General features: G+C 39.1%; 1 protein-coding gene across 3 annotated transcripts in view; it reads left to right on the top strand.

Annotated features, from left to right (window-relative positions):
• The window catches only part of Lrp12 (LDL receptor related protein 12), a 76,332-nt gene that overhangs the window by 41,884 nt on the left and 19,178 nt on the right, over positions 1 to 15,270 (top strand). For 2 of the 3 annotated variants that reach the window (XM_028766055.1, XM_028766064.1), the window contains exon 2: positions 1,401 to 1,457. The exons of the other annotated variant lie outside the window; for it this stretch is intronic. In XM_028766055.1, the coding sequence (XP_028621888.1) occupies positions 1,401 to 1,457 (57 nt within the window). The remainder of the gene's footprint in view (positions 1 to 1,400; positions 1,458 to 15,270) is intronic. 3 annotated transcript variants of the gene reach the window in all.

The following is a 15,270-nucleotide window of genomic DNA, read 5'->3' as shown; positions in this document are numbered from 1 at the left end:
GTGTCATAGAATAGATGTGCACCATAGAATAGGTGTGCACCATAGAAGGCCTAAGCCAGACGTTGTTCTGCTGTTCCAGCTTTCACAAGCATTCGGGTTCTGGAGTGCAAAGGTTAGGGCAGTGACCACTGCGTTTGACAAACTATGGTAGTTGCTTTATTGAATATGTTTCCTATTTTGTTCCTTCTACTTTAAAATAAGTAAGTTGTATGTGGTAAACAAGTGGATGCACACTTGCCAGTGGCCCTACGATTTACTTTGCTGGGCAAAAGGTGCATAAATGGCATTGGCACTTAATGTAAAATAAGGGAGCCAGATTTGCCTGTGTAGTTAATGTCACACCAGCATTCACTCCTGCTGTATTGTCTCTGAGGGCAATATGGCAGTTCTTCTCATGTGATCAGTGGAGCTGAACTTGACTAAGTGTGCTTTTCTTAGTATTGTTTTATTCTTCAGTAGGAATTCTACACTTTATACAGTCAGAAAAAAATGAATGGCTGTTGAGTGCTCCGTGCCATGACATGGTTTCATCTCAGGAATGATGACACGCTCGTTTATTCATCTGTCAATGGGATGAGGACCTGTTGCTCTAGGAGCTGAAGAAAAGTGTCGAGTAGCTGGAAAAAGAAAACTTCTTAGTTACAGTGATGCCGTTTTTCTCCGTAGTCAGCCACAAAGCACTCTGCTTTCACTTTGTAACTGCCGCTCAGGTAGCTCACCTGCCCCACCTCCATTGTACAGATAACACCTCCTCTGCTCTTCCTGACTGCCATCCTCAGTCTAGACAGTACAGTACGTGAAGAAAGCAAAACTTCCGGAATAACGAGCGAGCTGTACAAGGACGAACAGGGGCGGTGCCTTGGTGGCAGAGCATTTTCTCTGCATGTTCAAGATCCTGGATTTGTCTTCAGCACAAGCAACAGTGTGGGGCAGGGGGCTATCTGATGGAAAATCATTTCTATGAAATATGTTTTACAAGATAAATACCTGAAGGGATTCCTTTTTCATTAGTTTGAGGGAGCGGAAAGGGTTGGAAGATACAGGACAGTGAGTGACCTCTGTTAAAGTGGGGCTTCGGTTAGCGGAGCTCCCACAGTAATGGTGACTGGTGGGACAGGCTCTGACCAGGATCCCTTACAGGAAGTGCTCTCTCTGCTCTACACTTGCGCTCAGTTCCTGCTCATCAGTAGCTAATCAGCTCTCTGTACTTGCGAGATCTCTATACTGCACTGTATTGTCACCTCCAAAATGCTTTGTCTTACTCTTCTTCTTTCAACATTATTATAAAAATTTAGTTTCTGATAATTGAGAGTCATTATATATAGTCTTTTTTTAAGAAGAATGTGAAACTTTATGAGTTGTACCTTGGAAATTAGTTTATTCATTATGTTTAATTTTAGGAGATGGTGCTCTTGCAGAACTTTCTGGAAATGTGCATATTTCAGGAGTGTCAACTGGTAAGTCATCTTTTGTAATGATTAAATTTCATGCATGACTTATATGGTAAATATTGAAAACCTTATGGGGTTATATTTGGCTATAAAAATTATTGCTGCTTTCGCAGCATGTAATCAGGGAGGAAGGAACTGGAACATGGAGAAATTCTCATTAGATAAAGTGATATTGCATGCCTAAGGGTTGATTATGCTTTCCCAAACAGACTACGTAATTGTTTTCATGTGGAAGTTAAGCTGAAAGCTCAAGTAGAATTAGTATTTTCTCTCTACGTAAACTTGGGTAAAAATGAAATTAATTTTGAATGTTGTCCCTAGAATTTACAGACTTAGAAATGAAGTATCTTGTTAGTCACTTTAGATTAGAGCAATATTCCACAAAAAGCTGTTTATTTGAGTGACAGTTTGTTACCAGTAGCAATCCATTAGCATGCTTATGTCTGCAACTCTGAAGTCAGCCAGATAACCAGGGTCTTCATCCGCCCGAGCCACAGCTTGCTTACCAAAGGCCATGACTGCACAGCTGTGACTGACTTTCAGTTTGATACTGTATTTGCTGTGCTAACTGTAGTTATGAGCATATCAAAAATAATTTATTTTTCAATTATTTAAATAGTTTCTGACTACTAATAATTGCTAATAATTAGCCATTTGTCTATATTATTGATAAGATTTAGGTAGTTAAAAGTTACACAGCAATATTTATCACCTTACTGATTTTTTATTATAAATTTTACAATTCTTTTATTTGTTTTTTTTTTCACCCATAAAGCAAACTTAGAAGCTTGCTGTTTATTTTGTGTTTCTGACTTTGTGTTCAGAAAGTTAATAGGCTTATCACCAGCTCTGGGTTTGTCTGTGTGCTCACTAAACTCAAATATGCCTGATCTCCCAGAAGTCCAAATAGCCTTGTTTGATCATTTAGTTCACTTTTTCATAGGCTTTTAATTGTGTATTGACTATATCTCAACTAAAAGCAAAGATTTTTATTTCATCTTATTTATTATTGTATGACACAGCCCATGTGAGGAGTTGAAAAGACAGATTGAGGAGTCTGTTCTCTTCCACAGTGGGTGCTAGCACGGAACCCAGGGCTTCTCTTGAGTAGCAAGTGCTTTTACCTAACACTGGGCCATCCAACTGGCTCAGTAAAAGCTAGGTTCTAAAAGTGATCTTGTGTATCTGTGTGTCCCATTTGTAATAGCTAATGAGAATTGTGATTACATTCTCAGTTCACAAAAGGAAATAGTATTTTTATAAATACTTAAATTTCCATAACCAAAGGCTTTTTGCCTCAGAAGTTTTTAAAAACTGTTATCTCAGGATTCTTTTCAAATATTTATTCTTTCAGCCTGCCATAGAAGTTTAGTTAACCGGATGGTTTAAGTAACAGCAATTTCCTCAAAGTTCTACACGCTAAGCTAGAAGTCCAAAGTTCGGTGCTAGCAAGTTTGATTCCTGGTCCATCTGTGGGCTCATTGACTGTTCTTCTGAGAATGCTTAGAGGAAAAGAAGGTCTCTTTTACTTTTATAAGGACACTCAAGCTAGTATTGTAGTGACCTCTCTGCTGCTCTGTTCTAATGGAAGTCAGGAACACACAATCTAAAACTCCTTTAGTGTCAGTAACTTCAAGCCTTGATTGTGGGGACCCTCAACTCTCTGTATTAGGAGTCCTTTTAGTGTTAAGCCACAGACTTCTGGGGAGATGAACACAGACAGTCTGCTCACCCCAGACAGGGAGCCCATGACAGACCAAAGCACAGATGCCACCAAAGTCCACCTTGGGGAACCATTGAGTCTTATTGGGGTTACTTACAGGGTTATGACTGAAGAGTTACTTACAGGAGCAGAAATGACTCAAAGACAGTTGCATCGAGAACCTGGAGCACACTGCACAGCCTGTAGGCAGCTCCACAGGTTGGAGTGTGTCCTTTTCAGATGGTTCAGTTGTTCTAAACCTCTTCCAGGCAGCTGGGCTAGTTTGTGTCTCTGATCAGTTCTCCAAGTCTTTGCAGATTCATTCATCTGGGAGTTGTTTGTTTGTTTTTCTTACTTGTCTTAAAAGTTGCTTGAGAATGACCCTCAGCCATATTTATTATTTACTCTTAAGAGAGAGGTGTCTAGTAAATTTGGTCAGTTTCAGGAACTTCCTGAAGGTATTTTGATTTGTGCACCTTCTGTTTTAAGAACTCACCTACAGGGTGGAATGTTACAATTAGGGGAAAACAACAGATAGTCATAGGTAGTAACTCTCAGGGGCTTTCTGGTACTCCTCTTGTGACTGGATCTTACCACTCCCCTGTAGTCTTTCTCTTTGCATTCTGCTCCTGGTAGTTCCCTAGACTCTTAGGCTAGTGCTTCTGCTTGTGCCAGAGCCTAGCAGTCATGGGAGTTGTTTCTCCATAAAACCAGCTCACCCTGCCTCCCCGCCCTTGATAAAAATAACAGATAGAAAATAAAACCTGGAATAAAACCATGGATAGATAATCAAACCTGTGTTGGGTTGAAGGCTACAACACCAAAGGTTTCAGTGCACAGGACAGAGGCCCCCTGAGATAGTGAGAGGATGCTGCTTATATTGCATTATTGTTATGAGTCAGGGAAGGGCTCCAGGAAGACCTGCTGGGAGGAGTTCAGAGGTTGTGTGTAAGGTCATTGGAAGTAGCTGTAGGAGGGGTCATCTCAGGGTCTGTCATTGGAGCTGTCACAGTCAAGTCTCCTTAAGCAAAGCAGTGGCCATGCCAACTGCAGGGATTCTCAAGACTATAATCAATCCCCTCAGGCATTAGCACTTAGTCTGAAGTCACCACCTGTCACCATCTGTTGGCTTTGACTTTCTTTGAACTGTGGGGAGGTCATCAAAAGAGTATAAAGAGCCATGGAGGAAGCAGCTGCCTTGGCTCTGGTGAAAATGGCGGGACGGATGATGATGTTGCCTTCCTGATAAATCTCAGGAGTAAAAGCAGTGTCCCCCCTTCTTCCCCCCCGTAACCCCACTGGACTCGGGAACCATGGAGGCAGTGTCCCCTGTAACCTTACTGGACTCAGGAGTCATGGAAGCAGTGGCCTTGTTCTCAGGAGAGCCTTTGCTAAGTCTAGCCTGAGACAGTCACCTTGTTTGAACTGTTTCAAAGCTTAACACCTAGCCTACCCTTAGTGAGAGTTGGTTCCTTCTGGTCTGACTCATTGGCTTGAAAGCCATCCCCATTTATCTCAGTTACCTCTTTTTAAAACTGTCCCTGGGACACTGGCATGGTTTTGGGTAAATGCACTTACCACCGACTTCAGTGCCAAGATCCCATATTATGGAAGGAGGGAACCAGGCCCGCATGTGACTGTCCCCTGAACTGCACGTGTTCTCTTCAGCTCAGGGGCTCTTTCCCATCCACACAATGAGCGAACGTGAAAAACAGTTTTAAAACGATTTGCTCCTCAAATATTGGGAGCAGGTTTTCAGCATATGAGTTTTAAGGGGAGAATGAGTTACAGTTCACAACAAGAAATTTAAAAAATTTGAGTTGTGTTTTGTTAGCAGTTCTGGGGATTAAACCCAGAGCCTTGAGCATGTCTATTACTGAGCCAAAGCTCCGGCTCGATTGCTGCTGCTGTTGAGGGGACAGATGGGTCAGTTAGGACAGGGTTCTCTTGCCCACACTGTCTTTAACGAGCTGTGGCTTAGGTGACTCGCCCTGTGGCCCCCACCTCACATGCTGAGTTCACGGATTGTGGATGTGTGTTGCCCACCCATTTGGTTGTTGTTGAGGTTTTTGAAACAGGATCTTACTGTGCAGCCCAAGCTGTTCTAAAACCAGTCCTCCTTCCTTAGTGAGGCTGTTACTGGAATTATTGGTGCACAGCACCAAGTCCAATAAAAGTTTATATAAAGTGTTTGATCAGTATCAGTATTTACTGTACTAGAAATTAAGATGAGTAATTGCCATAAAACTTGGAAATCCAATTTAAAATAACAGGAATGAGTTTATTATAAGCTTATATCTATGGCATAGTTTTATTAAAATATATTTTTAAAACAAACATGTCAACAGTATCATTTCTTACTGTAAAGCTTTTATCAGTGCATTTAAAGTAGCTGGTTTCTCCCATCTGCTTCTGCTTCACTCTTTTGCAGGTAATGTTTTATCTGACCCATGATGATAGTGTTAGTTGGTGTATAACTAACGAGTATGGGGGTGTCTTAGCAATCTTTCTCTGACAATTGCAAATATTCTTTGTGACAAAAATCTAACAAGTGGCAGCTTCTCTAGGTTCACTGCAGTTGGAATCTGAGTTCATGTGTGAGCTTTTGCACTCTGTGACACTGCAGGATGGTTGGCTTTGACCTTTAGGTGTATTTTCATTGCCAGGTATGATTTTATAGTATGTCAGTCACTGGTTGCTGACTTGAGCAGATTAATATGCAGTATGAAAAGCTACAGAAATTTGGACATAACCAGTATCAAATTGTAAATTTGACATCAACTGATCAGGATTAGATTATATGTCTTCTTTTTTCTGTTAACCTGAGATAGGCTGCTGGGCTATTTTGTAGTATTGCCTTTGCCCTTAAGTAAATCCCTATTTGAGAAGCACCAGCAGAAAGTCATACTGTAAAAGGAGTAAAGTGTGTTCTCTATTAGCCTTTCCCTACTTAGCAATTTCATACACGTTTAGATGTACTTATTGTTTGCTGTGTCTGGTATCTCAGTGCACCACAGACTAAACAACATAATGTGTTTTCTTGTGAGCCTGGATAATGTGTTTTCTTGTGAGCCTGGAGGCCAGAAGCCCAAAACCAAGATGTGGCAGGGATAGCTTCTTTAGTGTTCTCTCCATGGCTCTGAGATGCCTCTTACTGTGTCCTGCCCTAGATCTGTTCTAAGGGCTCCTAAAGTTACACCGTAATATCTCACCTCTGTGATGTCATTTTAACTTATTGCCTCTCCATAGAGTCTCCCTGAAATCACAGTGACACTGTGAAGTACTGATGTTAGGACTTTAATAAATGAATTTTGAGGACAATACAATTCATCCCATAACAATGTGTATTTTAATTAAGTGGATTTATAAATCAATAAAATACTCCATTAATGTGAAATATTTTTCTAAACGTTAGTCTTTTAAAAATCATCCTTCTGTGAAGAACAGCATAAAAGACCTATTCCTATTACATATTAAAAAGAATAAATGGATGTTTTCTCAAAGGCTTTGGCCAGTGAAGAACTATTCATACATTGATATTCCTTGAGTGAAGTGTTTCAGATTGTAATATTGGGACTGGAATATTTATGTAGTCTTTATTAATTAGATATCGCTAATTCAAAAATCTAAAATCTAGAATGCTCCAAATCTATTATCATAACAGAAACAGATAAACCTTTCAGATTTTAAAGCATTTTAGATTTTAGGTCTGGAGGTTAGCAAATTAGGTCCCTTTGGTGCTGATCACAGATGTGTCTACTCACTGAGCTGTCTCACCTGTGCAGACCCTAATGCACGCATAACCTCCCTAGAAGGAGAAAGCTCGGCAGTCTGTGCTGCTGCCCATTCTGCACTAAGCCTTCATCTTACGCCTTTCTGCTCCTTTGGTACTGCAGTCTCTTGCTCCAGCTGTCTGCCCTGCGGAAAGTCTACTCAAAACATTTAATTAGGTCCTAATTTACCCTGTTAGTACAGTCACTTTGAAAATGAAAAATACATATTTCTACAACAGGAAAAACTAGGACCATTCAGATGCATATTCAGCCTATCTGTGACGACTTTGTTTTATTCTGTATGTATTAAAGCACAGGTATGGACCTTGTGCCAGAATAGTACAAGTGTAACTTCTCTATTGCTGTATAAAATACCCTGACAAAAGGAAATTACTAGAGAAAGTGTTTATTTTTAGCTCAGAGTTAAAGGTGCAGTCCGTCATGGTAGGGAAGTCTAGGCAGCAGGAGCTGGAGACTGTCCGGCAAAGGAGGAATGTGGACTCAGCTTGCTTCTCTGTCCTGTGTGGTCAAAGGTCCTCTGCCCAGGGAGTGATCCCTGCCACAATTAAGATGACTCTTGTCTCATCAGTTAATGTAATGTAGATCATGCTCACAGGCATCCAGAGGCCCATCTCCAGGAGATTATAGGCTTTGTTGAGTCACAGTTAACACAAACCCTCCCTGTAGGTAACAGTCTCAAGGAACCTACTGGATGGAAGAGCAGTGCAGATCTACTTGTCACAGTAGGTCTGTGCTAAGTCGTTAGCATTTTAGGCCAGATAATATGTTTGCAAAGGACCTACAAATGATGTTTAGTGGATAGTAAAGGACTTGACTTCCCTGATTTTACAGAGTGAGAGCAGTAGGACTTGCTTAATTCACTCAGGCCAGAACGAGGGGATTGTTACTTTATGGCTGATGTTCTGGTACCCAGGCTTGCAACACTTTGTTTCTAAGAGTCTTCATTTCTCTTCCATCTTCCTCAAAAACTTCCAAGAGATATGTACTTGTTCTTTTGCCCATTTCATGACTACAGATTGGCATATGAAATATTCAATTACAAAATCATGATTGTGAATATGAAAAAATATTAAATATCTTTATTTTTTAATGAAGAACTTTTCATGAGCTAGATTTTAAAATTTCTCCATATTATAAGCAGGAAAAAGACAAGTGTTTTATGAATGTTATAATCATAAAATTATATTGAACACTACCAAGTAATTTAATTATAATATATGAACAGAAAGGCTATCTCAGTGTAGTTTTAAATATTAAATCTAAATTTTAATTTAAGTTAAATTGTTCATTTAAATATTTTTACTTAAAGAATAGCCAAAATGTAGCTTCTTAACTCCACTGGAGTGGAACATGTTTTAGGTCAGGTTGTTAATAACAAGCCATTTGTACTTGTTAAACAAGCATATTTGATTTTTAAAGATGTGTTTAATTTAAACTAAGTTTTATTCTAACTTATGAGTTTGACTTAAATCAAACAAACAATATCCGATTATCTTTTCTTACTTTTTATTGCTTCTAAATCAGGTTGGTCTTCAGAAATTGTATTCATTCATGGATTACAGTTTCATTAAACGTTTTCAAAAACCAAAAAAGTAAAAAGATGAAGAAAATTGCCTATTATACTTAGCCTCCTGGTATATTACAGGAACTAAACATATTGGTGATTAACTCTGAGTCCCCAGTAGAGCATCAGATGTGTGGCATTAAGAAAAGAAATAAAAGTACTTAACCCTTGGGACCATTTAATCAAGAACAAGTTCAGATCTGGATTTCTGCTTCATCCTCTCTGTTCTCTGTCTGCTGTATGGGTCTGAGTCTGTGCCTAGGTGAAGGTTGTCTTAAGAATCCGTCCCGTGTCTGTTCATGTGCTTGTCCTTGTGTGTCACTGTGTCTGTCCCTAACAAAGGGCTTCCCACAGGGAAGGAAGGAGGAATCCTTTACAGAAAGAAGTCTTTAATGGAGTCATGCAAGGGATTCAGCCACTTACTTCAACTGACCCAGATAGCAAAGTCATAGTTTATCAGCTAGTATCTAGATGTTGCATCCAGCTTTGATGGTGATGACTCACTCAGAACGCTTCCAACCTCTGTATTTACTACTTTCAGCAATGGTACACACACAGGAATTACTCTGGGCCCGGGTATGGAAGACTGCATAATTTAAGATTGCATCTGTTCATTAGCTCCAAAACTGATTTCCTGGGAGTCCAAGGCAAGCAAGGTTGTTAAAAGCACGTTAAGCCAACAGGCTGAACACAGTGGGCTAGCACTCTTGTCTCTCCAGTGACCTCCAGATGTATTCATAACACTGTCGGTGAGGTCCAGAAGTTCCAGTCCATTAGAGCGTAAGAGATATTCTTATCATGATGTGTTGTCACAGTATATATAATATTTTAAATTATTTCATTTGTGTCTTTTCTGTGCATCCCTTAAAATTACATTTTCAGTTGTATTATGACTAATCTTATCTCCCGCCCTTTCCATTTAAAATTTTATATTTTATATTCTTATTTGTATTCATGTTTATGTCCATTATTGTAATGCTTGTGTAGAATTCCCATCCTATGGGATTTATATTTAGTGTTTGGAGCTGTGTCCAGTGGTTTCCCCCTAGTGTGGATCATACTGCAAGATATATTAACATGTAACTAACATTTTATTTCTAAGACTATATTCATAGTATAAAATCCTAGTAGAATTATTGTATCAAAGGGGGTTGTACCAGTTGACACAGCTATTTGTAGCATGTATGAGTATTGACATTAGATATGATCGTCATTTCTTGCTTAGTATTTCTCCTTGTGGTAATTCTATCAAGATCTAACCTTTTACCTTTCTGACTCTGTTTTTTAAAAATGAAAAGAAAAAAGAAATTAATGGCTTCTTCTTTTGATTCGTGGCCTAGAAATGTAATGTTGTAAACAAAACCAAAATAAGATTGACCTCTGTCTATAATTAAACAAAAACTATGCTGGGTTTTTATTATTACGATTCTGATTGTTAGAAGAGATTTGGGGCTTAATCCTTTCTCAGCTGGAAGTTTTGGTTTTTTTTTACGTTTTGTTTTAATGTTAGGACTGGCATGTCATACTCATTCGAACAATGAGACAGCTCTAGGTTCCTACCTTTTAATGTCGAGAGTTGAATGCACTAAGTGAGGTTAGTTTGTCTGGAATCTATTCTGCATTTGATGTGGAATCTTTTATCAGGCAGAGTGAACATATGAAAGCTAAGAAAAAGGATATTCAATATTATTTAATCCTTGTTCATATTAATTAACATAATAATTAGTTAATAATTAATTAACTTAGTTAATATTAATTAACTTTGGTGTGGACTTCAAATGGTTTTTAAGCATTATTATTATTTTTATTATCAGAATTGATTTTCAGAATCATCTTCCTTTGTTGCCTTTCTGTGTTTGCATTTATGGACACTTAGAGGTCCAGCACACTGCTGATCCCCAAAGCCATTTACAACTGATGGTTTAGTTGTAGCCTTAAAAAATGTGGGTGGGGGTACTTACTACTGTCTGACCTACAGTTCTTTACTTACACAAGAGTTAACAATTTGTGATGTATTATATAGCATTGTGGTGAAATGGCTTGTTTTTAGCTATTGCTTTCATTTTAAATATTATTATAATGTAGTATTTTACAGTTTTACTGAAGAACATTTAGTCTAATGAAATATTAATTCTAGAATTCTTAAGGGCTTGTAAGTAAGGAATCTGAAAGGGAAACTTAAAAGGCAATTACTTAATAGTGCTATGTGGATTAATTTTAACATAGAGAGTTACATGAATGAAGCGTGGTCTTTCGTACCTTTCTGTGGGATCTCAGTGATAAAAATTACAGTTTTTAAATCAAGTACCTTGATCTTTTGCTGAAGCAACCAAAAAAGATTTTCACTTTTTCATTGACCAGTGCTTTTATCCATGTTTCAAATGAAAAAAGGCATAAGGTACTGTGTTCTAGTTGATAATGAACCCAGTAGGGTTTTTAAGATTAGAGAATATAAAATAGAACTTAGTGTGAACCCAAGAAACTTCTTCAGACAAAGAAAGGGAGTGGGGATGCAAGATACTCCAATTTTAAAGAAAGTAATACACATTAATTTAGGCTACTGTGAATTGCCTCCCTCCCCAGAGCCTGGTCATGAAATGCTCTGGGTGCTGTATTAGCGCGCCCCCGTGAGCTTGAGGGAGGTAATGCGATACTATAATCTTTATATTATATGCTGTGTAACTTAGTCTTGTTGATATTTTACTATACAGTAATGTATTTATATTACTCTGTTATGTAATGTTCTGTATGTTATTAAATGTCTATTAGGTGGCTGTTTTAATAAGATTACAATGACTCTTCACGTTGTATTATCATTTGGAACAGTGAATAAACTCAGCTTTAGAATAGTTAGGGATGAGTACCTAGACTACAATCAAAGCCTGTTGCATGTCATACTTAGATGGTGAGAGTCAAGTCCATCCAGATGAACAGGTCCACTGCACTGAGTGGGCAAAACGCCTTGAGGGTATAAAACACACGTGTTTGCATATGTAATGTTTTCTCTGACACTTTGAGAATAGTTCTTCAAAGTGTGATTGCATATTAATTGTCTATAATTTTGCAAAATCTTCTGTTGTACAAAGTCAGTCATTTAGTGGGTATTTTAGTTTGGACATTTCTAAAAGGTCCACACGTAAAAGCTTAGACCCCAAGATAACACTCTGGAGGCAGTGGAGCATTTCAGAGGTGAAGACCGTGGGAGGTCTTGTGATCAGCAGCAGCAGCAACTCCCCTCCACCCCCAACCCCTGTGCTAATTGCAGGACCCTGGTCCCTTCTTACTCTCTGGCTTTCTGACTTATCATGAGGCATCACAGGCACCTACTGTGATGAGTTATATCACCAAAGTCCAAGTGGTGAGGCCAGTCATTTGACCAACCTTCTGAGCCGTGAGCCAAAAGGACCTCGTTTTTAAGTTGATTAACTTCGGCACTGTTAGGCTTGCAAGAAACTAGCTGCAGATGGGCAAACTGGACTTTTGATACCAGCTTGCTAATGAAACAAAGTATAAATAAAGGAAGTGTTTTGATCTCCAAAATAATCTGTACAAATAGAAATATGGTCCTGAATAAAAGAGATGATAGCCTGTATTCTCCTCACTTCAGCACACAAAGGACATAATGACTTAGAGAGGAATGGACATTGTGTCATAGGTGACAGAGACGGTTTGGAAATCATGGGCTCTGAGTCCAGCTTGTTTGCCAAGTACCACTTCCTGCCCATCTCTTCTACATCAGTGCAGTTGCTTCCCAAAAGAGTCACCACAAGCTTCAGAAATTAATAGTTTTCCCATCCAGGAAATAGAAATAATCCCTTGCTCAGCATTTAATTCTCTAGTGTATAAATTAGAAAATGTAGGCACTGTAACAATAGTTTTTATGCCCTTGCAGGAAAAAAAGAATGCCCTCATAACTTTAAAAAAAATGTATAAAAGGTTAAATCCTCCCAATTCATCTTATCTTGTGCTTTGCCAGCAATTTCAGAATTACTCATCGTGCTTAGAAACTTCCCAGGGAATGGTCAGTTTCCTGCACTCAGCTTCATTGCCTTCCCCGGTCCCATTTTACCACAGTCTAGAGCTCCTCGTCAATGTTGTGTCTCTTCTGACTTTATTGAGTGTTTTATTTTACCACCATTTAAAACATTTTCTCATTATTTGTTATGAACATTGTGATCTTCAAGAGACCGTGGAATTACCTGCTTTGATTAGAACTAATGTCCAAGCAAAATAATTTGGTTCGTAAGAAATGCCTCTGAGAGTAATGGGAATAATTTGGTTGCTATCTCCACCCTTATGTATCTGCATCTGTGCTGATGCAGGAGAAGATGCATGTGAACTATACTCCTGGATTTTCATGTAAATTCTTTAACAAGGTGGTCTGGTTTTCAACATTCACTGCCTTTGACTTACATGACTACAATATTCCCCATGTGTTTAATGATACACCCACTTGCACATGTGTGCCTGTGTCTAGAAGCCAGAAGTTACCTTGGGTGGGCCATCCTGAGGAGTCACTCATGTTGGTTTGGGTTTTTTTTTTTTTGTTATTTTATCTATTTTTTTTTTGAAAAGTGTATGTGTGTGTGAATTCATTCATAATCTGCCTCCTATTGTCTGCCTTCCTCTCTTCCCAGAAGCCACTGTTTCCTCTTCCAACTTCATGCCTTCTTTTCTTGTTTAAATTACCCACAGAGCATGGTAGCCTAGGGAGCTACACCCTTAAAGAAATCTGCCCTTCCTTGCAGCCCTTCGTCACCAGTTAGGGTTGAGGTCTCATGAGCCTCTCTTCGACCTGTTGCTGGAGTGTCTGTTGGCTTGAGCCTGTGCAGTTCGGATGCAGGCAACCAATCATAGCCATTAGGATTCATGAGTGCAACAGCTCTGTCATGACCAGAAGACACTGTTTCAGTGCAATCTTCCACAGCCTCTGGCCCCCACAGTCTCCCTGATCCTCTATGATGTTCCAACTTTGGTGGGCTGTAATACAGATGTTACTCTAAGCACTGAGTGCACCACCATCATTAATTTGGGTTTTTGAGACAGGATCTCTGATTTTGTGGGAAAGGATAGACTGAATGGCCAGCCAGTGAACCCCAAGGGTGCATATGTCTCCACCTCCACCACAGCAGGATTGTAGGGAGCACACACCTCTGTTCTCACATAGACACTGCGAGTTGAACTTGGCCTTGTGCTTCAAAGCAAGCACTTTACCACCTGAGCTGTCTTTCTAGGCCCAGCAATGGCTTTTCCCCAAAATACATCTCTTTAATTGGAATCAACCCCTTCTTAATAGCGTTGTCTTAGGTGTTTTCTTAAAAGCTTTTAAGGAGTGTTTCTTTAGTATGTACGTAAATATAGGTATAAAATAGCATATTCTGAACCAGCATGTTCAGAAGGCAGTGACTCGGTATCATTGACAGTAGCCAAGAGAAACTCACAGATGGGAAAGGACAGGGCTCAAGTTATCTTGTACAGATTATGTTAAGTATGATGTTTCTAAGGTGATCTTAAGTGTATATGTTATAATTTATCCTTGCACCCATTACATATTTCTTATAATAACTTGCATTTCTTAGAACCAGCTGATAGGTGTCTGTCCTCCCCCAGCTCTTACTTTCCTGAAATATCAGTTTCTTTCTTCACGCCCTTCATGTTTGTCTTGTGAAATTCAGTGGTCAGTGAGTGTAATTACTAACTTGTATCTAAGTTCTGTGATTTGTACAACCCCAAACCATGTACATTTCACGTTCCTCTTGGTCTCAGCCACTTGTTGCTGTAAAATGTCAACCCTTGTCAGTTCTCAAGAGAAACCTGCGTTTTCTTCCTCTGAACAGGAAATTGTACATTTTCTTTTACAAGTAGTTTAGGTCAAATCATAAATTTCATTGCTAACTCCTTTTTCCAAGCTTTAAAACCCATGAAGTCTGAAATTGAAGGATTTATTTGACATGATTTTGATGTAAGCTCATCTCTCCCATCCTCATCTTAATAGATGTCATCTGAAGCTTCAGTTTTAAATGACCGCTGTAAAAATGGCTGTGAGAGCGAAGCCTGGTGCTTAATCTCCTTTTACAACCACAGCTCTGAGCTTTTTACTGTGAGATTATTAGAATATCAACAGAAACTTGAAGTCTTATATTTTATTAGTTTTGCTTAATTTTTAAGTCCTACAAATGATAACTATTTTAAACTAGTAAACTAAATCAAAAATCTTACTAAGAAATCCATCAAAGGACCTCTCAACCCCTTCATTCTTGAGTAAATTTTCTCCTGAGGAACAGGATACATGTTATCTAGGACAGTATTTAGTTAAGCCCTCTGTGTACAGTAGCCTCCTTAGGGTGGTAAGCATGTTATTGTTTTCTGTCAGTCACTGCAAATGCCCTGTGTACTAGGTCTCCTCCGAGTAATAGACTCTGAGGTGCTCTCAGCCTCGTGACATGCATGCGCCTGTGAAGACACTGCCACCACCTTGGAAGCTGGCAGCCTTTACTCTTGTTTCTGGTGTTCGCTTTAATTGACTTCTGTTTTCCAAGATGGGTCTTGCTCTGTATCCTAAGTAGGCTTCAATGTCCCAGTCTTCCTGCCTTTATCTCCCAAGTGCAAATGCCACCAACCCCAGCAAGTTTCTGTCTTTTGAATTGACAATTCGATTGTCATGGTTATGGCCATTGATATGGTGGCAAGCTTCTTTTCCTCGAGTTAATGGAGAATTTATAAAAACCACAGATGTGTGTCATCATGCATGCCTGAATT

This window comes from Grammomys surdaster, unplaced genomic scaffold (assembly GCF_004785775.1).
Source record: "Grammomys surdaster isolate TR1022 unplaced genomic scaffold, NIH_TR_1.0 63, whole genome shotgun sequence".
NCBI lineage: Eukaryota > Metazoa > Chordata > Mammalia > Rodentia > Muridae > Grammomys > Grammomys surdaster.
Note: the sequence above shows the minus strand (reverse complement) of the source record. Positions and strands in the feature narration are given on the sequence as shown.